This window comes from Myodes glareolus, chromosome 3, assembly GCF_982192425.1.
Source record: "Myodes glareolus chromosome 3, mMyoGla1.1, whole genome shotgun sequence".
NCBI lineage: Eukaryota > Metazoa > Chordata > Mammalia > Rodentia > Cricetidae > Myodes > Myodes glareolus.
In genome coordinates, this window is record NC_142028.1 from 3,427,501 (window position 1) to 3,447,387 (window position 19,887).

General features: G+C 42.3%; 1 protein-coding gene across 4 annotated transcripts in view; it reads left to right on the plus strand.

Moving 5' to 3' along the window:
• Dennd5b (DENN domain containing 5B) overlaps window positions 1-13,323 on the plus strand; it is a 126,882-nt gene extending 113,559 nt beyond the window's left edge. For all 4 annotated transcript variants that reach the window (XM_085687412.2, XM_085687413.2, XM_085687415.2 and 1 more), the window contains 4 exons: window positions 1,812-1,894; window positions 2,436-2,562; window positions 4,352-4,526; window positions 8,336-13,323. In XM_085687412.2, the coding sequence (XP_085543538.1) occupies window positions 1,812-1,894; window positions 2,436-2,562; window positions 4,352-4,526; window positions 8,336-8,519 (569 nt within the window). In that variant the 3' untranslated portion in view covers window positions 8,520-13,323. The remainder of the gene's footprint in view (window positions 1-1,811; window positions 1,895-2,435; window positions 2,563-4,351; window positions 4,527-8,335) is intronic.
• The last annotated feature ends 6,564 nt before the right edge of the window (window positions 13,324-19,887 follow it).

Genomic DNA, 19,887 nt, shown 5'->3' on the forward strand with positions numbered 1-19,887 from the left:
TACATCCTCAAATCCATTGTGAGTTTGATAGCAGCTGGAGCTACAAAAGACCCTAAAGATAAATGAATTAGTTTTAGTATGAGGTAGGCAGGGTAGTTTTATCTTAGTTACTTTTCTGTTGCTGTGATTAAAACACCATGACCAAGGCAAATTCTAAAGGAAAGCATTTAATTTGGGTTGATAGTTGCAGAGGGTAAGTCCGTGACAGTCTGGCAGGAAGCATGGCAGTGGGCAGGTAGGAGTGGCACTGAGGCAGTAGATGAAAGCTTGTACTTTGAACTGCAGTCTTAAGGCAGAGGTGGGGGCTTTTGAAACCTCAAAGGAAGCACACCACCAGTGACATACATCTTTCCTTTAACAAGGCCACTCCTCCTAATCCTTCCTAAATAGTTCCACCAACTTGGGACCAAGCATGCAAATATATGAGCCTATGGAGGTCATTCTACTTCAAACCACCACAGTGATTCAGGTCCCGTTCAGGCAGCCTTCCAAGCTGTCTAGAAAGAGGCATACATGAACAAGTGCTCACGGGGAGAATGGAGCAAGGAGAGTGACCTGTCAGGAAGAGAAGAAAGCCTAACCTCTAGCCAGGGCATCACCTGGCCTCTTCCCTTAAACCACAGCAGCAGAACTTCATGCAGGTCATTGAGAGCCTCAACTGTCTTAGCACACACCCACAAGATTCTTGGCAGGAAACCTCTGAGTTATGATGAAGGGGTCTTCCCCACTCCACCCCTCACATCTAGAGAGTTGTTGGCGCTTCACGATAGGTACCAGGTGATTATATTGAATACCTTGTTCTGTTTTCTCATGGGGAGTGGTTGTAAGTTTGTTAGGATTTTGGTTTTGTTTTATTTTTAAATTATTAAACACTTGATGTTGGTGGAGTTTCTGAACTGCCTGGTTCCTGTCCTCCCACCAGGTCCCACAGCCATTTAGCCCCAAAGAAATCACACAGAGGTCTATATTAATGATAAACTGATTGGCCCATTAACTCAGGCTTCTTATTAACTCTTATAACTAATATTAACCCATTATTCTTATCTGTGTTAGCCACGTGGCTCAGTACCTTTTTCAGCAGGGCGGGTCACATCTTCCTATCTCTTGCCTTCTGTCTGGGCAGGACTAGGGAGTAATGGGTTTCCTCCTTCCCAGAATTCTCATTGACCCACCTCTACTTCCTGTCTGGTTGTCCCACCTATACTTCCTGCCTGGCTACTGGCCAATCCGCATTTATTTAAACCATAATTGACAGAATATAGACAATTGTCCGGCACCAACTTGACTTGAGTTGTAGTTTGCAGGTTCTGTGGCTGGGATTTGAGGATTTCTTGGATTCCTTCCCAGTGCATCGCAAACCTTGGACTTGGCTATTCTGTCCATCAGCAAACTGCACTGAGTCTTGGGAAAAGCTAGCTTGCTTAGATGGAGTTTTTCCTACAGAGACTTACAGTTGACCATCCCATAGTGTTTTGGTTTATTTATTTCTGACAAGAATGTAAACAGTAGGGGGCTGGAGAGATGGCTCAGAGGTTAAGAGCATTGCCTGCTCTTCCAAAGGTCCTGAGTTCAATTCCCAGCAACCACATGGTGGCTCACGACCATCCATAATAGGGTCTGGTGCCCTCCTCTGGCCTGCAGGCATACACACAGACAGAATATTGTATACATAATAAATATTTTTTAAAAAAAATGTAAACAGTAGGACTATATATACATACACACATACATGCATGCATATATGTATTATGCAGATCATTGTATACATAATAAATCTTTTTAAAATGTCGACAATATTGATTCTTTTGCAGAGCCCAATGCTGGCCAGATCCAGGAAGGGATTGGAGAAGCTGTGAATAACATTGTGAAGCACTTTCACAAACCTGAAAAGGAGGTACTGGGGGGCAGTAAAACTGCTCGTATGCGGGGACCTTTTTTGTTGTTTTGTTTTGTTTTGAGACAGTTTCTTTGTGTAGCCCTGGCTATCCTGTAGCTCTCTTTCTATAGACCAACTGGCCTCAATTTGACTGTCTCTGCCTTGTGAGTGCTAGATTAAAGTCATGCACCACCCCCGCCTGGCTACCTCGCTCAGCTCGTGTTTCTCTAGTGTGGTCATTGTTTGGGGTTTGGTGTGGGATAGGGGATTACTTTATTTCTTATGTATAAGTTTTTTGCTTGCATGTATGTCTGTGTACTATATACGTGCCTGGTTCCTGGAAAGATAGAAAGGAACAATGATTTCCCTGGAACTGTAAAGGGACTGTAATGTGGGTGCAGGGACCTGAACCCCAGTCCTGAAAGAGCAGCCGGCGCTCTTTACCTCTGAGCCATCTGTACAGCCCCTCCAGTGTTGTTTTTGTTTTCATTTTATTTCGTTTAAGCATAGAAGCAGCAGAATTCCCTTGTCACACACTGTGTTAACCTATGGTTTACAGAGAGGAAGCCTCACAGTGCTGCTCTGCGGAGAAAATGGCCTGGTTGCTGCATTGGAACAAGTTTTCCATCATGGGTTCAAATCTGCTCGCATCTTTCACAAGAATGTCTTCATCTGGGACTTCGTAGGTAAACTAAGTAGAAGTTCGCTATTATAAAGCCACTGAAATGTTTCTTTAAAAACTCCGAAAGCTGGGCTGGAGAGATGGCTCAGAGGTTAAGAACACTGACTGCTCTTCCAGAGGTCCTGAGTTCAATTCCCAGCAACCACATGGTGGCTCATAACCATCTGTAGTGAGATCTGGTGCCCTCTTCATGTCCAGCAAGCATACAGACAGAATATTGTATACATAATAAATAATAAATCTTAAAAAAAAACAAACTCCGAAAGCTGGGGCCTTGAGAGATGGCTCAGTGGTTAAGAGCATTGCCTGCTCTCCCAAAGGTCCTGAGTTCAATTCCCAGCAACCACATGGTGGTTCACAACCATCTGTAATGAGATCTGGTGCCCTCTTCTGGCCTGCAGACGTGCAGACAGACAGAATATTGTATACCTAATAAATAAATAAATAAATAACTCCGAAAGCTAACATTTTAAATAAATAAAAAGTAGTGTACACTTGCATGTCTTTAGACTATTGAGGGCTCAACAAATAGAGCACTGAGTTTGATCCCAGGGACCTACAGGTGTAGAGAGAACTGACTCCCACAAGTCGCCCCACACATACACACACAAAGTATTTAATAAAATAAAGGAGCAGTCTGGAGAGATGGCTCTTCCAGAGGACCTGGGTTCGGTTCCCAGCATCCACCTGATGGCGTACAACTCTCCTTAACTATGGTTCCAAGGGATCTAATGCCCTTTACTGGCATCTGAAGGTACTGTATTCCCCTAGTACGCAGGCAGACAGGCAGGCAAAACTCCCATACACATAAAGATAAATAAATTTTTTTTAAAGCATCCTAAGTTTTGTGATTTTTTTTTCTTTAGGTTTGAAGAATTTTAGCTCCCAGTTTCTTTTTTTAAAAATATTTATTTACTTATTATGTATACAATATTCTGTCTGCAGACCAGAAGAGGGCACCAGACCTCATTACAGATGGTTGTGAGCCACCATGTGGTTGCCGGCAATTGAACTCAGGACCTTTGAAGAGTAGGCAATGCTCTTAACCGCTGAGCCATCTCTCCAGCCCTTCCAGTTTCTTTAAAGGTTCAGTGAGCCATATTGTGTTTGTAAAGCAGGCCCATGTGAACTCAGAACTTTTAAGCAAAGAAAGGAAAATTGACAAGACACCTAAGAGTGATTTGTTTCCCCCCTTTCTGGAAAACTTAGAATTTATTTTATTTCTCCTGGCTCTTATGTCTGCATACTGCATCTCTGTTCTCTGATTTAGTCAGTGCTCCACCAGGCTCCTTTAGGTTCGTTTAATAATCTTACTGAAGGCAGCCATTCTAGAAGAGGGATATGGTCACTGTGTTGTTACTCCTTGCAGGGTCCACTCTACTCTTAGAAGATAGTCTAAGTCTCCTTTTCTTTTCTCTCTCTCTCTCTCTCTCTCTCTCTCTCTCTCTAACTCTTTTGTTTTTTAATGCCAATTTCTGTTTCATGAGAACATTTAAAAAGATTAAACTTTCCAGCCCTCTGGAATGTGTGATTAGGAAATAAATTACTGCCAGGCAGTAGTGGCACTCACCTTTAATCCCGGCACCGGGAATCAGTGTTCTGTCATGAACCATAGATCTCTGTAATTCATTCTGAAATCAGTGAAGGTAATGATTTGGATTAGAGGGCTGACAATGATGCCAAGCCTCAGTAGAGTTTTCAGAATAAATCAGAGGATTTTTACTACATATAGAGTGTTGACATTTCTATATATAACTGTTGTAGTGTGGTGTGATTCTGCTTGTCTTCCTCAGAGAAAGCAGTGGCTTATTTTGAAACTACTGACCAGATTTTAGACAATGAAGATGATGTACTCATTCAGAGATCATCTTGTAAAACCTTCTGCCACTATGTGAATGCTATAAATACTGCACCCAGGAGCATTGGGAAGGACGGCAAATTCCAGATCCTAGTTTGCCTTGGAACAAGGTACAGAGTCAGAGTTATGCTTTTCTTCTTTCTGTTGTGTGGGTAACGTGAGTCTAGAAAAGTTATACCGGGTTATGCCCGTTTTCTTGGGTTTCTTCTTTCCAATTTTTATTATGAGACTGCTGTTTTTTCATTAACTTTGTGTTACAATAGCAACTGATATACCCACTTCTTAAGAAGATTTCTGTATTTTTATTTTGTGTATAAATGATTTGCCTTGCCAGGTGTGGTGGCTCACACCATTAATCCCAGCACTCTGGAAACAAAGAATGAAGATCTTTGAGTTCAAGGCCAGCCTTGTCTGCAAATCAAATTCCAGGACATGCAGAGAGAAATCCTGTCTCTTATAATTTTTTTTTATTAAAAATTTCCACCTCCTCCCATTTCCCTCCCCCTCCCCCTGTTCCCTCTTCCCCTTCCTCTCCAGTCCTGAGAGCAGTCAGGGTTCCCTGCCCTGTGGGAAGTCCAAGGTCCTCCCCCAAGAAATCCTGTCTCTAAAAGCCAAAAATAAATGCATGTATGTTCTTTTGCCTGCATGTGTACATGGGCTAAGTGCCTGGTGCCTTTAGAAACCAGAACAGAGTACTGGAGTCAGTTTTGAGAACCATGTGGGGCCTGGAAGCTGAACCTAGATCTTCTGCAAAAGCAGCAAGTACTATTAAAGACTGAGCCATGTCTCCAGCCCCCATCTACCTATTTTATAAGTGAGAAAATAGGAAATAGATGAGATCCAAATACATTAACAAACTATCCCAAAATCACATAGTAACAAAGTAGTCATTCTTCGTGGCACTGGTCTGTAATACCAGCTCTTCAGGAGGCAAAGACAGACAAACCATAAGTTTAGGCATTGCTTTGGCCACAGAGTAAGTTCAAGAGCAGACTAGGGAGTTAGTGAGATGCTGCCTCAAAATACGGAAAAAAGACCGGGGGTGGAGCTTAGTGGTAGAACCCCAACCAATGTGCAAAAGGACATAGGTTCAACATAGCACTGGGTAGAAAGGGGGGGAGGGAGGTGTGGGGAAAGAATAAATAAATAAATTCAGTAAAAGTTAAAATACTTTTTTGTTTTGTTTTGTTCTTTTGTTGTGGGGGGGGTTGTTGGTTTTTGTTTTCTTTTTTGCTTTTTGTCTTTTGAGGTAGGATGTCTCTGTGTAACCCTAGCTATCCTTGAACTTGCTTTGTAGACCAGGCTGGCCTCGAACTCAGAGAGATTCGCCTGCCTCTGCCTCCTGAGTGCTGGGATTAAATGCATTTGCCACCATGTTTTGCTTAAAATAATTTTTTTTAAAAAGAAAGCATTTTTAAAACAAGATATATTTGTTTTGTTTTTGTTGTCGTTTTGTTTTGTTTTTGTTGTTTTTCAAGATAGGATTTCTCTGTAGCTTTGGAGCCTGTCCTGGAACTAGCTCTTGCAGACCAGGCTGGCCTCGAACTCACAGGGATCCACCTGTCTCTGCCTCCCAAGTGCTGGGATTAAAGGCATACGCCACCACCACCCAGCTCTGATATTTTATTTTTTAAGCAAACAATCTTGAGATATAAATCAGTGCTAGAGTGCTTGCCTAAAGTGCACAAGACCCTGGGGTTGTACCCCAGCACCACTAAAAATATTAATAATGATGGTAGTAATATAAAAAATTTAAAAGAAACCATGCGGTGGTGGTGAACATCTTTAATCCCAACTCTCAGGAGGCAGAGGCAGGAGAATCTCTCAATTTAAGGCCAGCCTGGTCTACAGAGTGAGTTCCAAGACAGCCAGGGCTACATAAAGAAATCCTGTAAGGGGAGGCAAATTAAAGGAAATAAACTATTTAGCTTTGAATGTCTACCCTTAACTCATTCACTCATTTATTATTTCTCTCACCACCACCCTCCCCCAATCTCTGAGTAAATTTGGTGCTAGAATGAACTAAATAAGGAGAGTTTATTTCAAATAGCCAAAAAGAAAGAAAGAAAGAAAGAAAGAAAAGAAAAGAAAAGAAAAGAAAAAAGGCAGAGGGATGAATAGCTAAGAGAAGCTTGCATAGCCAGCACTTACTCCGGAGGTTTTGAGAGGAACATTGAGATGGATCCCAGCAGGGAATACTGAGTTATTTGGCAAAATTATTAAGTGAACAAAGCAATGAAATAAAAGGATCCAGGCAGTGGTGGTACACACTTTTAATCCCAGCACTCAGGGGCAGAGGCAGACAGAGCTCTGTGAGTTCAAGACCAGCCTGGTCTACAAGAGCTAGTTCCAGAACAGGCCCCAAAGCTACAGAGAAACCCTGTCTTGAAAAACAAAAAAAAAAAAAGAAAGAAAAGAAAAGAAAAGAAAAAGAAAAAAGAAATAAAAGGATGATGATATGACTACTCCTAAAGTATGGAGAAGATTTTTACTATAGGTGTCAGAGAGAAAGAGGCAGAGGGAAGAGTCCAGGCTGAACGTAACCAGCAGTCTAAACTGGACCATAGGGAGAGGATCCTGTGATCAAGAGAGGATCCTAGGCCAAGAGACCAGAATGGCTGAGTTATAAAATATCTGGCTGGGGGAAGGGAAGCAAAGCCCCTGAGATGGAGAGGTTTAGGGAAGGGCAGGGTGGAGAAGTGCTGGGAGGAGTCATGGGTACAGAGTGAGACCTAACAGTTACATAGTGAACAGACAAGAGAGGTGACTGAGAAGCTCAGGCCCTTGCATGCGCAGACAACATGGCAGGGTCTCTGAAGAGGGGAATCAGCCCAGATGGTGGAAGTATGTATGTTCCATTCCTACGTCTTTCTGAGAATGGAGAAGTTTTTCCTTTACAAGCCTGCAGCTAGGCACTCTGATTCCTAGACAGGCAGGAGGGTGGGGAACAGGGTGTGTGACCAATACTTCCTTTAATGTAAACTCATTTCCTAAGTATGCTAACATTAACACAGAATTTGGCCAGATTGGTCACCATCTGACTCCTTCTCTGCCAATTGAAAATACTAGTGTGTTCTTGCCTGACCTGTGGGTCACAGCTTGTGCTTCAAATCAGGTTCAGCTACTTGGTTAAACCAAGTAAAAGCCAAATTAATAGTGAAATCAGGGTCTGGGAGATGACTCAGCTCAGAGCAGGTGCTCTTCCACAGGACCAAGTTCAGTTCCCAGCACCCACATCCAGCAACAAATAACCACCTGTAACTCTGACTCCAGGGAGTGTGGCCACCACTGCTGGCCTCCTAGGCATTGTATGCACATGGCACAAACTCACACAGGCATACAAACATAAATAAAATTTAAAAAATAAATAGTGAAAAGCAGAAAAGGGTTATTTATTCAATATAGCCACATTAGGAAAAGAGACAGAGATATATATTCTCCTAATCCATTTTAGGGCCCTGACTTAAGGAAAAGGATTGAATAAGAGATAAGAGATGTAACTACAAAGTAGTCCCACCAAGGTGTGATTCCACCCTTCATCGCCTAGACGGTCACCTGACAAGTTGCCTTTTTGTTTGTTTGTATTTGTTGTGGGCGAGTTCTTCCTCTGACTGTACCCAAGACTTCAGCCTTCTCCCAGGAGAAGATGCCTTGCGGAAATTTTATTTTATTTTATTTTAAGACAGGGTTTCACTATGTAGCTGTAGCTAGCCTGTAACTCATTATATAAACTAGGCTGGCCTCAAACTCAGAGATCTGCCTGCATCTGCTTCCCAAGTGCGTGAACTAAACAGGCATAGCCACCACAGCTGCTCCTACTGAGAACTCGTATTTTATTGTAGTGTTATTGTTTCAGTTGACTGATGATTAAAGGGAAAGACGCAGGGAGCTCAGCTGCTGTTTCTGTTTGGACCTGCAGGGATCACCTGCTCCCACAGTGGATCCCATTGCTAGCGGAGTGTCCTGCCATCACCCGTATGTACGAAGAGAGTGCACTTCTCCGAGACCACATGACTGTCAACTCCCTGATCCGAATTCTACAGACCATTCAGGATTTCACCATAGTCTTGGAAGGATCTCTAATCAAAGGAGTAGACGTGTAACCAGCAGACAGAAACTCTTCATCCTGCGCTGGCTCCTGAGCCCTCCCCAGCTCTGGGGCCTCTGGACTGGTCTGACCATAGGGAGCACTGCCTGGGCGGTCACTGCCAGGGCGGTCACTGCCTGGGCGGTCACTGCCTGGGCGGTGCAGTAGAAGCCCAGTTTGAACAATCTCCACTCTGCACACGAGGCAAAGTGCTGTATTGTAGTTCATTCGAACCTGAAATTTAGTATAAAACAGAGTATTTTCATGTGTTAGATGTGTGTAAATATGCTATCTTTAAGAAATTATATTACTCTAATAAGATACTTTTCTTAGATTGAATATTCCTGTGACTTAAAATAAGTAGCTTAAAAATGTCGGGGGTGGGGAGAGCGGTGCTAGTCAGGAAGAAGCCAGTAAATGTGTCAGTAGCGCAACCCTCCAGGTATCACAAAGGAACCCATATGCATTGTTGTGAAGCAGCCGTCCTTCCTGGAGTTCCGTCCTGTGTGTGGTGAATGGATACAGCTTTACACATTATACAAGAGTCCTCATTTACCTTTAGGTTATAAACCATTTAATATGTTTGAATTATGAGTCACTTCTCCAGTTTGGAGAAATTTTTTCAATTGGTTCAAGTAAAAGATATAATTAAAGTATTTTAAATGCCAGACTCCAGCAGGGTTTGGTGGCTCACACCTTTAATCCCAGCACTGGGGAGGCAGAGGCAGGTGGATCTTTCTGAGTTGCAGGCCAGACAGAACTACAAAGTGAGACTCTGTCTTCGAACGCAGACACACACATACAGACAGCAAATGCCAGGTCCCAAGAGCTTGACTCATCGGAAAGAAAAGCACGAAAGTCCTGAGAAGTGTGTTTAAGTATGAGATTTTAGCTTCTTTACTTTACTTTGGAAAGATTAGCCTGAAGTAGCTTCATTCTTGGAATTTTTATTACTGTTATTTGAGAGCACCTTGGCGATAATGAATTTCAGTATTAGCCGTTTAGTCATAGTAAGTGCAAAACCTTTATGACTCGGTATTTTCACTCGGCCTTCTAAAATCCGTAACCAGAGTTAGACTGCCAACCCTGTCTTTGTTAGGTTCCAGCCACCCCCTCCGCCTTCCCCTTCCCCCTCAGGAAATGGAAGGAATGTGGAAGAAGGGGAGGTCTCTGTGTGATTTGGAATGCTTTTGTGAAAGTATTTGTTGACCATGATAATGCAAATATCAGAAGCTGGGAGAAAGAGTGAAACCTTTGTGGGTGTTTCAGGGAAATGTAAAGCAGTTGGCACAGGCAGTTCAGGCTGCAGCTGACTGAGAAGTGAAACAATTTAGAAAGACCTGAAGTTAGAACTTTCTAGTTTGATAGTCTTATTTTTTTAAGCTAAATAAATATGTTAGCGATTACATAACTCTTCATCTTCTGCTAAGCCGTAGCCTCTAATTAGGCGCTGATACCCTGTTAGTAGCAAAATTGCCTCAGCAGGGCTCCAGGTCTATTCCCCTTTGTACCCAAAAGGCAGGGCTGCAGCCTCTGAGGACCCTGTGCAACCTGAGGGTCCTGGGCTCTTGCCAACTGCACTGTTTCCCTTATTTACTAGACGAAGAAGCTAATAGATGAGGGACCTGACTCCCTGTGTCAGACACCGTTGAGCCAGGGAACAGCTCCTGGGAATGTGAAGGAAAGGGAAGGGCTGAGGGCTCCAGATGGCCTGGGTGAACCAGACATTTGTTTACCTAAAATAAGTATTCTAGAGATACAAACCTACTATGGGAAACATCCAGGAGCTATAAATGGTCCAGATCAGGCTGTTGTTCCCTCTCCCATAGGCCGTCCTGAAACAGCACCAGGTAGATTTTAAGCTAGTGTGCTACAATTGAGTCTGTTACAATTGAGTCACCCAGTACAGCTGCTTGGTTTATAGGTGGGAACAGAATCAAAGAGATTACATTCTTGCCCTTTCCCCCTTGACAACACAGGGTTTATAATTTGTGCTTTTTACCACACCAGACTGCATGAAACCAACCTTCAAAGCATTCTTACCTAATCGTATTTCTCCTATTGAATCTTCATTCACCTGTACAGATATAAAGCAATATTCCTGTAATACTTAATAAGGACTGATACTTAAATGGTTTTGTTGTTGTTTTGTTTTTCGTTTGTAAGACAGAATATCACTGTGTAGCCCTGGCTGTCCTTGGAATTCCACTTTAGACCAGGCTGACCTGGAACTCACAGAGATCCAGCTGCCTCTACCTCCTAAGTGAGGGGATTCAAGTGAGTGCCCTGCCCAACAAACTGTCCTTAATCTCTTAGACATTGCGTCTGCTGTAAGAACTGGGAGCAGATTGGCATTTCCACTGTGTTTAGAATTGTTACTTACAGTAATACCAAAAAACAAACAAAAAAAAAATGCCTATAAAGTTCTGTTCTGTGAGGTATCATTTGGGTGGACTAGTGAAGTGACTGATTAAAACCAACGTCCATCCTCCTGAAGGCCCGTCTCCCATGTGTAGCACCTGCTCGCACAGCTAGGCCTTTTGGGAACATCTTGACTGGCCCATATGCCGATTCCTTTGAATTTCCCTTTGCCTTATGGAATAAATTCAATGTGTAGAAACACCATAAAGACCTTAGGATGTGATAAATAAGAATGCTCCCACTGAGTTTGGGGTTACCTCTTACAAATGATAAGACTTATCATGTGGTTTATAACAAACTGAGTCAATATGGAAAATATTTACATCACAGCAGAAGCAGATTTCTCAAAACATAGCCCTCCAGGCCAACGTTTGTAAGGACCATACAACAGGCACCCTTCTTGCTATGCGTTTTTTTAAACTAGTACTATACTTTAGAATCACCTCAAAGTAAATGAAAATCAAAACTGCTTGTTTTTGTTAATTTTTATTAAATTTGCTATGCCTGGAGATGTAGTTCAGTGATAGAGTGTTTAGGTAGCGTGTACAAAACCTGGGGCTCTATCCTCAGCAGGCAAAAATAAAATTGCCAAAATCTTGAGTTCTTCAAAAGTTTACTGTCTAAGTATTTTTCTTCAATACTAAAGCTTCTAATCTCAAGCACCTTCATGTCACCTCTATGGTGACTGGGTTTGCATATTAGATATGAGAAGTTGTCTATACTCCAGGAGGCGGGGAACCCCCAGCACCTTACCATGACTGACCAAGAGCAAAGTGGAGCCTCCCAGCCTAACCTTGTTTCCCACTCGGGATGAACACTTGATAGAGGAAACCTAAAACTTGCAAAATTCATTTTAAATGTTTATACTTACTGTACCTTTTCTAGCTCTGTGGGATTTATTTAACATGACTTTTTAAGAAATTATTTTAATGAACTATAACACTGAATAATACTAAGTTGCTTCTGCTTTTCTGACAGTAAGCACATATAAGTAAATGTAAAGAAAAATAGATTAAAATAATAATTCCTGTGTAGCATGTGTTAATATCTCTAAAATACTTCAAAATATGAGGCAGTAGACAAGAATATCAGATCCCCAGGAAAATAGTTGACGGCATTGGGAACAGAGCTCTTCATAGCATAAAATATCTAAGAATGATGTCTTTTCAATAGTTTTTTTTTTATTTAGGAAATTGTATTTTCTCTGAGGTCTACAGAGGCTAGTCTACCCTTTTCATGGTATTGACAGAGCATTCTGAACTTACATATTTCAGTATTAGCATACCTTCATTGGTTGACAGCAGAGTTCTCTTCCACTTTGATGCAGTTCATCTGTTTCCAAGCCCCTCTGTCTTTTGCCTCTGGTTGGTTTGACTTTTATTATTATTTTTTAATTAATTTTTTTGTTCTATTTGGTTTGGGTTTTTGTTTGTTTCTCAAGACAGGGCTTCTCTGTGTAGCTTTGGAGTTCCTGTCTTGGAGCTCACTAGGTAGACCTGACTGGCCTTGAACTCACCTGCCTCTGCCTCCCAAGCACTGGGATCAAAGATGTGCACCACCACACTTGGCAAGCATCTGTGTTTTTAGAAATCTTTGTTTCTAATGTAACGATTGCATTATCATTTAGCATAACTTGGAAACAGTTATCCCTTATTTCTATTAAAATACATATACAAATCTGCTGGATCAAACTGAATTTGAAGCTTTTTGAAGACGTGCTGTTACAGTATAGGAAAGGAATCCAAGGATGGGCTAGACTGGAGCTCACTGATACACGTGCTTAGCATACCCAGGCCTGGGCTCAGCCCCCCAGCAGAAGAGAACAGTAAGTTCAGCAGAGATCATAACTCCCCAAATCTGGTGCCTCTCTCAAGGATAGGGTCAAAACTGAATTCAGAAAGACAAACTGAAGTATTCATATTTATATCAGACTGAAAAGAAATCACCAAATAAACTTCCCCCCTCTCTGAAAGGGTTCTGTCATATCCTTATTTAGGAAGGAGCCATGCTTGTTCTAATTACTTGTGGGTTGGATCCAGTGTATAAACAGACTTTGATGTGGAAAGGAATATTAAGGTCAAATGAGGAGAATAAAACAGAAAAAAACTGCTGCACTTGAACCACATGTAAAGGTACCCTGTGTTTTTGTTTGTTTGTTTTTTAATAGTTCTCCATTTAAATTATATTGTTTCCCTTTGTATTATTAACTATGTATGTCACAACTGGAATTTTCTCCCCCTCCCTCCCCCATCTGAACATAGTATAAAGTCTGAAGAGTATTGTGACATTAAGCACTTTAACATATTGAACAAACTGACATGGATTTTTCAGGTTTTGGAGTACATTTAAATATGACTTTTCATGCTTTGTTCTTTACAAATAAAACTGTGGGGTTGATACTTTGTTGTTTTGTTTTATTGTTGGAGGATTTACTAAGTTTCACAAGATAAGACCCTTGAAAAAGCAGAGATAAAACTAAAATCATTATATAAAAAAGGAAGACAGGAAAAATCTGCTGAACATATGATTGTCCCGTGTGGTGGTTTGAATAGGTATGGCTCCCACAGACTCGTGTTCCAGTGTTTGGCCTATAGGGAGTTTCACTGTTAGGAGGTGTGGTCTTAAGCATGTCATTGTGGGGGCAGGATTTGAGGTCTCCTGTGTTCAAGCTGCACCCAGTGTAGGACACACAGTTAACTTCTGTGCCTGTGGATCAAGATGTAGAACTCTGAACTGGTGTGGGAGGTCCTTCTATCTATGTGCTGCTTTTATTGGTTAATGGATAAAGAAGTGCTCTGAGCCTATGGCAGGGAAAAACAAAACTAGGTGGAAAAACTAGGCTGAATGCTGGGAGGAAGAAGGGCAGAGTCAGAATGATGCCTTGGAGCCACCGCCAGAGTCAGACATGCTAGAACTTTAGCTGGTAAACCACAGCCACGTGACAATACACAGATTACTAGAAATGGGTTAAATTAAGATGTGAGGGTTAGCAAATAAGAAACTAGAGCAAATGAACCAAGCAGTGATTTAGTTAATACGGTTTCTGTGTGATTATTTCGGGTCTAAGCGAGTCAGGCGGCCAGGAACCAACAAGTAACCCTTCTTCCAACACAGAACTACCGCTCCAGCACCATCTCTGCTTATATACAACCATGACAGTAATGGACTAAACCTCTGAAACTGTGAGCCAGAGTCAATTAAACGTTTTCCTTTACACACATTCCCATGGTCAGCCAGGCATGGCGGCACACGCACGTCTTTAATCCCAGCACTCTGGAGGCAGAGGCAAAAGATCTCTGAGTTCAAGGTTATTGTTGTCATGGCGTCTCTTCACAGCAATAGAAACCCTAACTAAGACATCCAGTAAGGGTGGAGAAAAAGTGAGGTCAGCTTTACCCCATGTAGAAAAACCAGTTCTTTGTGGAATTGCTGTATTAAGGCCTTCAGCTTAATTAGATGATGCTGCCCGTGTTGTGGTAGGCACTCTGTTTTACTCAATATAAATCCAGTTTTTGGGGTGCGAGGGTAGGATGATGGGGTCAAGCCCAAGGCCTTGCACATGCTAGGTAACCATCCTATCATGGAGCTATGCCTTTACACTTTAAATACTAAACTTGCTGGCGGTGATGACACATGCTTTAATCCCAGAGGCAGGCAGATCTCTGAGTTTGAGGCCAGCCTAGTCTACAGAGTGAGTTCCAGGACAGCCAGAGAGACCCAGTCTCAAATAAGTGAATGAATAAACAAATAAAATGAATACTAAACTTAATTTTTTTAAATGACAGGGTATGGTGATACATACCTTTAATCCCAGCATTTCATTTAGGAGGCAGATTCTCTGAGCTTGAGACCAACCTGGTCTACAGTGTGAGTTTTTTTGTTTTTTGATTTTTGAGACAAGGTTTCTCTGTAGTTTTTGGTGCCTGTCCTGGAACTAGCTCTTGTCAACCAGGCTGGCCTGGAACTCACGGAGATCCGCCTGCCTCTGCCTCCTGAGTGCGGGGATTAAAGGCGTGCACCACCCCCACCTGGCTGCAGTGTGAGTTCTAGACCAGCCAGGGATACTTAGCAAGAACCTATCACAAAAAGACAATGTTTACCATAACGAAATAATGTTAAACCAACTGTCTGGGCACCCTGGCCAATTTAAACTGATGCATAAGATTAACTACTATAAACAAGAAAACATAGTTGAGAACTTCAGAGGAATTAAAATCTCTATAAGCCAGGTACATCTATCTGTGCACTTACACAATCACTATTCTCTCCTGCCCCCTCTGGGATCTTGGAATTGAACTCAGGTTGCCAGGCCTGTGTGCAGTCATCCCTACATCTGACCCACCTCACAGTCTAATGTTTTAATATGTATCTTTCCATCAACTTGGTTCCTCTAGCCACTCCTGCCTCTGGGTTCAAACTCTGTTCTTCATATTTGTATGGCCACCACCTTGCCTACTGGGCCATTTCTCTAGCCCCCATAAATATGTTTTCGTTTGTTTTTGCTTTGTTTTATCTTATTTTCTTTTTAGATAAGGTCTTCCCTCTGTGTAGCCAGGACTGTACTAGAATTTTACTCTGTAGACCAGGCTGACCTGGAATTCACAGAGATCTGCCTCCAAATGCTGGGGTTAGTGTACACCTAGCTCAGTCCACTTTTTAATATGCATGATTGTTTTTATATTAAACTTGTGATAATTAGTATTAACTGTCAACTTGGTAACATCTAGAACCACCTAGAGATAGACTTCTAGGTATTCCACAGCTAGGAGCCTGAGCTGTATAAATGAAGGACGATGCTTTCATTCTTTCCAGCCCTGTGGGTTTCAAGCTTCCAGTGCCCTGCCTGATTTCTGCTGTATCCTTGAACTGTGATCCAACATTAACCATTTGTACTTTAAATTGTTTTTAACCAGAGTATTTTACTCCAGAAGAAGACAAATTAAGACATAACTCAAAGACACTAAAAACAAAAGAGTCGCGTGTTGCCAGAGACTTGCTGCGCCATTCTGGAAGCTGACCTTGAACTCCAGACTCTCCTGCTTCCCTCCCCCAAGTGCTGGAATTAGACACCTGTGCTCTATTCCCAGTAAATTTTGTTGTCACAACATTTAGTTCCTAATTACTTACTTTCCTTTAAAAATGTTTTATGTATGAATAGTTTTCTGCCTGTGTGTGTACAAGTATGTACCCGACGTCTGCAGAAATTGGAGAGGGCATTGGAGCCCCTGGAAATGGCGATACAGGTGGTTGTGAGCGGCTGTGCGGGTTCTGGGAACCTAAACCAGGTTCCTTTACAAGAGCAACAAGTACTTTTGACCGTGAGGCACCTCTCGTCTTCTCTCCTTCCTCCAATTCCTTACATTCATTATCCATTGCTTTCTCCTGTCGTGGTTGAACGTCTAGCTTCCGGGACTACTCTGACAGAGACTGAAACTCTGCCACTTATACCAGCCAAGGCTCTAGAGTTCATTTATCTCTCTTTGAAATCTCATTATTTGACTCTCCATAGACTATTGGTGCCTAGAAGTGTACCTGTCTGTTTGGTCCAAAACGTCACCTCAGCTCCCTAACACCCCTTTATACAAAAAGTTCGGATTGTTTGGCTGGGGGCTTCACCCCAGCTCCTGGCATAAGCCCCCTCCCCTTGGGTTGCCTTAGTCTAAAGCCTGACAGTGACCCCTCCCCAGGGAAGGTCGGGACCATTTCCACAGGCTATTTAAACTGCCCGTCCCCAGAGAATGAGCACGTGGTCTCCGGGTTTAACATGGTCTCTCCCATCTCTTTTCCCCTTTCCACATTTTCCGGGGGCCACCTGGGTGCACTCCATTAAACATGGGCATCTTTTATTTGATCAGATTTGGTCCGATTGGAATTATTTGCTTCAGTGGAGAGGCTCGTCTTAAGAAATACGTAACACTGTCTTCATTGTTTACTGCAGTATCTAGTTCTGCGAAGTGGGAACAGATACATAAACATATAATTCTATCAAGTGGGCAAGATGACCCCAGGTAACAGCTAAAAAGAATAACTCTGGTATACGTAAGAAGTAATTGCGGCAATATCTGGGCCGTGTAAATCTCCCATCTGCCTAAGGGACGGGACTTGAGGCTGGCTTCCTATCTCTGTTTAAATGTTTGAAGTATAACCTGGAAGCAGGCAATCAAAAAAGATTTATGGATAACAGTATTTGTGAAATGTATGAGCCTATGGTATAGGTAGGTAAGTAAAACCTCTGTTCAACACCAACTCTTGTTTGGGCCTCAGCCCTGGTGGGACAGGAGCTTTAGTAAAGAGGGACTTCTCGCTGAGGAGGCATATTTCTTCCATAACAAAGATCTCAAACGCCTTTGCAAGGAAGTGCACATACATGTGTACAATTCAGAGAATTCATAATGACAACCCTAAACTAGCTTAAAAATGTTTCTTGTAATTTTGAGATGGCTTCTTATTTGTTTATTTGATTTGTTTATTAAATTTGCAGTGCTGGAGATCAAGGGTCTCCATGAACATTGGTCACATATTCTGCACAGAGTTGCAGCCCCAACCCCTAGTAATTAATATTTGCAGTATTTTTAATATATATTTATTTTATGAGGTACTCCAGAACCAGAAAGACAAATGTCAAATGTCCGTTCTCATATGAAGCTCCTGGCTCCAAATCTCCAGGTATCTGGGAGTAGCTGCAGAAACTAGGAAAGTAAAAAGGGACCAGTGCTGGGGTAGAGTGTTTGGGAAGCACTAAAAAGGGAAATAGCAGAGTACAAGTGATCTGATCAGGGAAATGGGAAAGGGGGAGGCTCTTGGGAGAGGGAGAAGGAGAGGGAAGGAAATACAGAAGAAGGAAGTAGAAGACAAGATAATTTGAAAATATCATAAGGAATCATACTATTAACTATCTAAAAAGCTTAATACATGTAATTCTGTGTATAAATATATGCTTTTAAAGAACTTTGCTCATTTGGGCCAACAGTGCTCACCCCGAGAGCCAAAGACTACTTAATAAAAACCAGATGTGACTGGCCTTTTGAGCTGTTGATCAAGGTTGACTCCCAAAACGTACAGCCTTTTGCTATTGCCCTTGGTTGCTCCATAGAAGTAGAAAACAAGTCCCTATTGGCGAAGACACCATGTACTTCAAACCCAGGACCCAGAAGTTCCTGAGCCTGAATTGATCTGAATGCCTCCTCCCTGAAGTCTAGCTTTCATGGAACCAGAAGGCATCATGCAAGCTGCCAAAGAAGAGAAGCAAACAACACTGCTACCCAGCTATGTCACCTATGAGCCACATCAATGACCAGCACTGCATGATACCCCAAGGGTGCAGTAGTGGCACATATACCCTGGCAGAAACCAACAGCTCTCTAGTTGGACATAAGACTCACTGCACAAGAGGGAAAACGTTCCTGGTACTGCAAACCTGCATCTAGTGAAGTCTTGAGACTTGGAGGAGAATCCTCAAGCACCATTTTACTAAATCAGCATAATTCCTAACTACAATCTAAACATTAGTCCTTAGACCCACAGATAAGTGTAGTCTTCACCCCTCATCAAGGAAATTTCTCTTTGCAACAGGGACTATTACAGAAAACTACAACCAATCAAAATGTAGAGTTGTACAGCTTGGTCCCCATTGAGAAAAACTATACAGCCCTGAAAGTGTATGTGTGTGTGTGTATATATATATATATATATATACACACACAAGTAACATTATACAGACTGAGCAGGTTGTCTTTATGTATTTATGAATGTTGTGTTTAGAAACACATGTCTATACATATATGAGTGTAATCAAAATTAAAGAAGAAAGAAACCATGAATTTGAAAAGAGCAAGGAAGGATATATGGGAGACTTGGACGTAAGCAAGGAAAGGAATAAATGATGTGGTTATAGTACAATCCAAAGGTTTAAAAATGACTTAAGTAAGGGAAGAGCATAGAAGCAGTGGAAGAAGCCATGCGTTCCAGAACTGAGTGAGAATAGGCTGGGAGTTCCCTTGCTAGAGGGGCACTCATTCCCTGCCCTTCACCTTCCCACTACACACTTACAAACCCTGTGTGGAGGATGACTGATTTACAAATGTCACAGAGCCTTTTGTTTCCAGTATAGTTCTCCTTTGCTTTGTCTTGTTTTCTGGAGATTTCTTTATTATGTGTACCATGTTCTGCCTGCACTCCAGAAGAGGGCACCAGATCTCATTATAGATGGTTGTGAGCCACCATGTGGTTGCTGGGAATTGAACTCATTACCTCTGGAAGAACAGTTAGTGCTCTTAACTGCTGAGCCATCTCTCTAGCCCCCATCTTACATCTTTGAGCAAGATTGTGTGTGTCTGCGTGTGAGTGTGTGTGTGTGTGTGTGTGTGTCTTGCTTCAGGTCTGGTTTGGTTTTCATTTTCAATCTTATTTTTTAGATTTATTTATTCTATGTATGTGAGTGTTTTGCTTGTGTTTGGGCCCAAAGAAACTCGGACAAATGGCTAACAGAGGTGCCTAATAACATATTAAGTGGTGGCCCACACCTATAATCTCAGCACTTGGGAGGTAGAGGCAGGCGGATCTCAGTGAGTTCGAGGCCAGCCTGGTCAACAGAGTGAGTTCCAGGATTGTCAGGACTGTTACAGAGAGAAGCCCTGTCTCATCTTGGAAAAACCAGAAAAAAGAAAAAAGCATATCAAAATGAGTGATGGCTGCCAGGCTCTCCCAGCATAGCAAGTACGTGTTACAGAGTCCTGGCTTCTCTAAGCACTTGTCACTCCTGCCCCCACCTTAAACCTCTCCAGTCACTAAGCTTCATTTGCCTTCCCCCAGCTTCTGTCTCCTATATAACCCAGCCATTTTGACCATGTGTTCTCTGTAATGGTCTGTTCTGTCCCTTTAAGAGACAAGCCTCGCCTACTCCCTCCCCAGTCTGCTAAGGCAAGCAGATCTTCCTTCTGCTTCCAATCTGGGTCTTTCCTTTC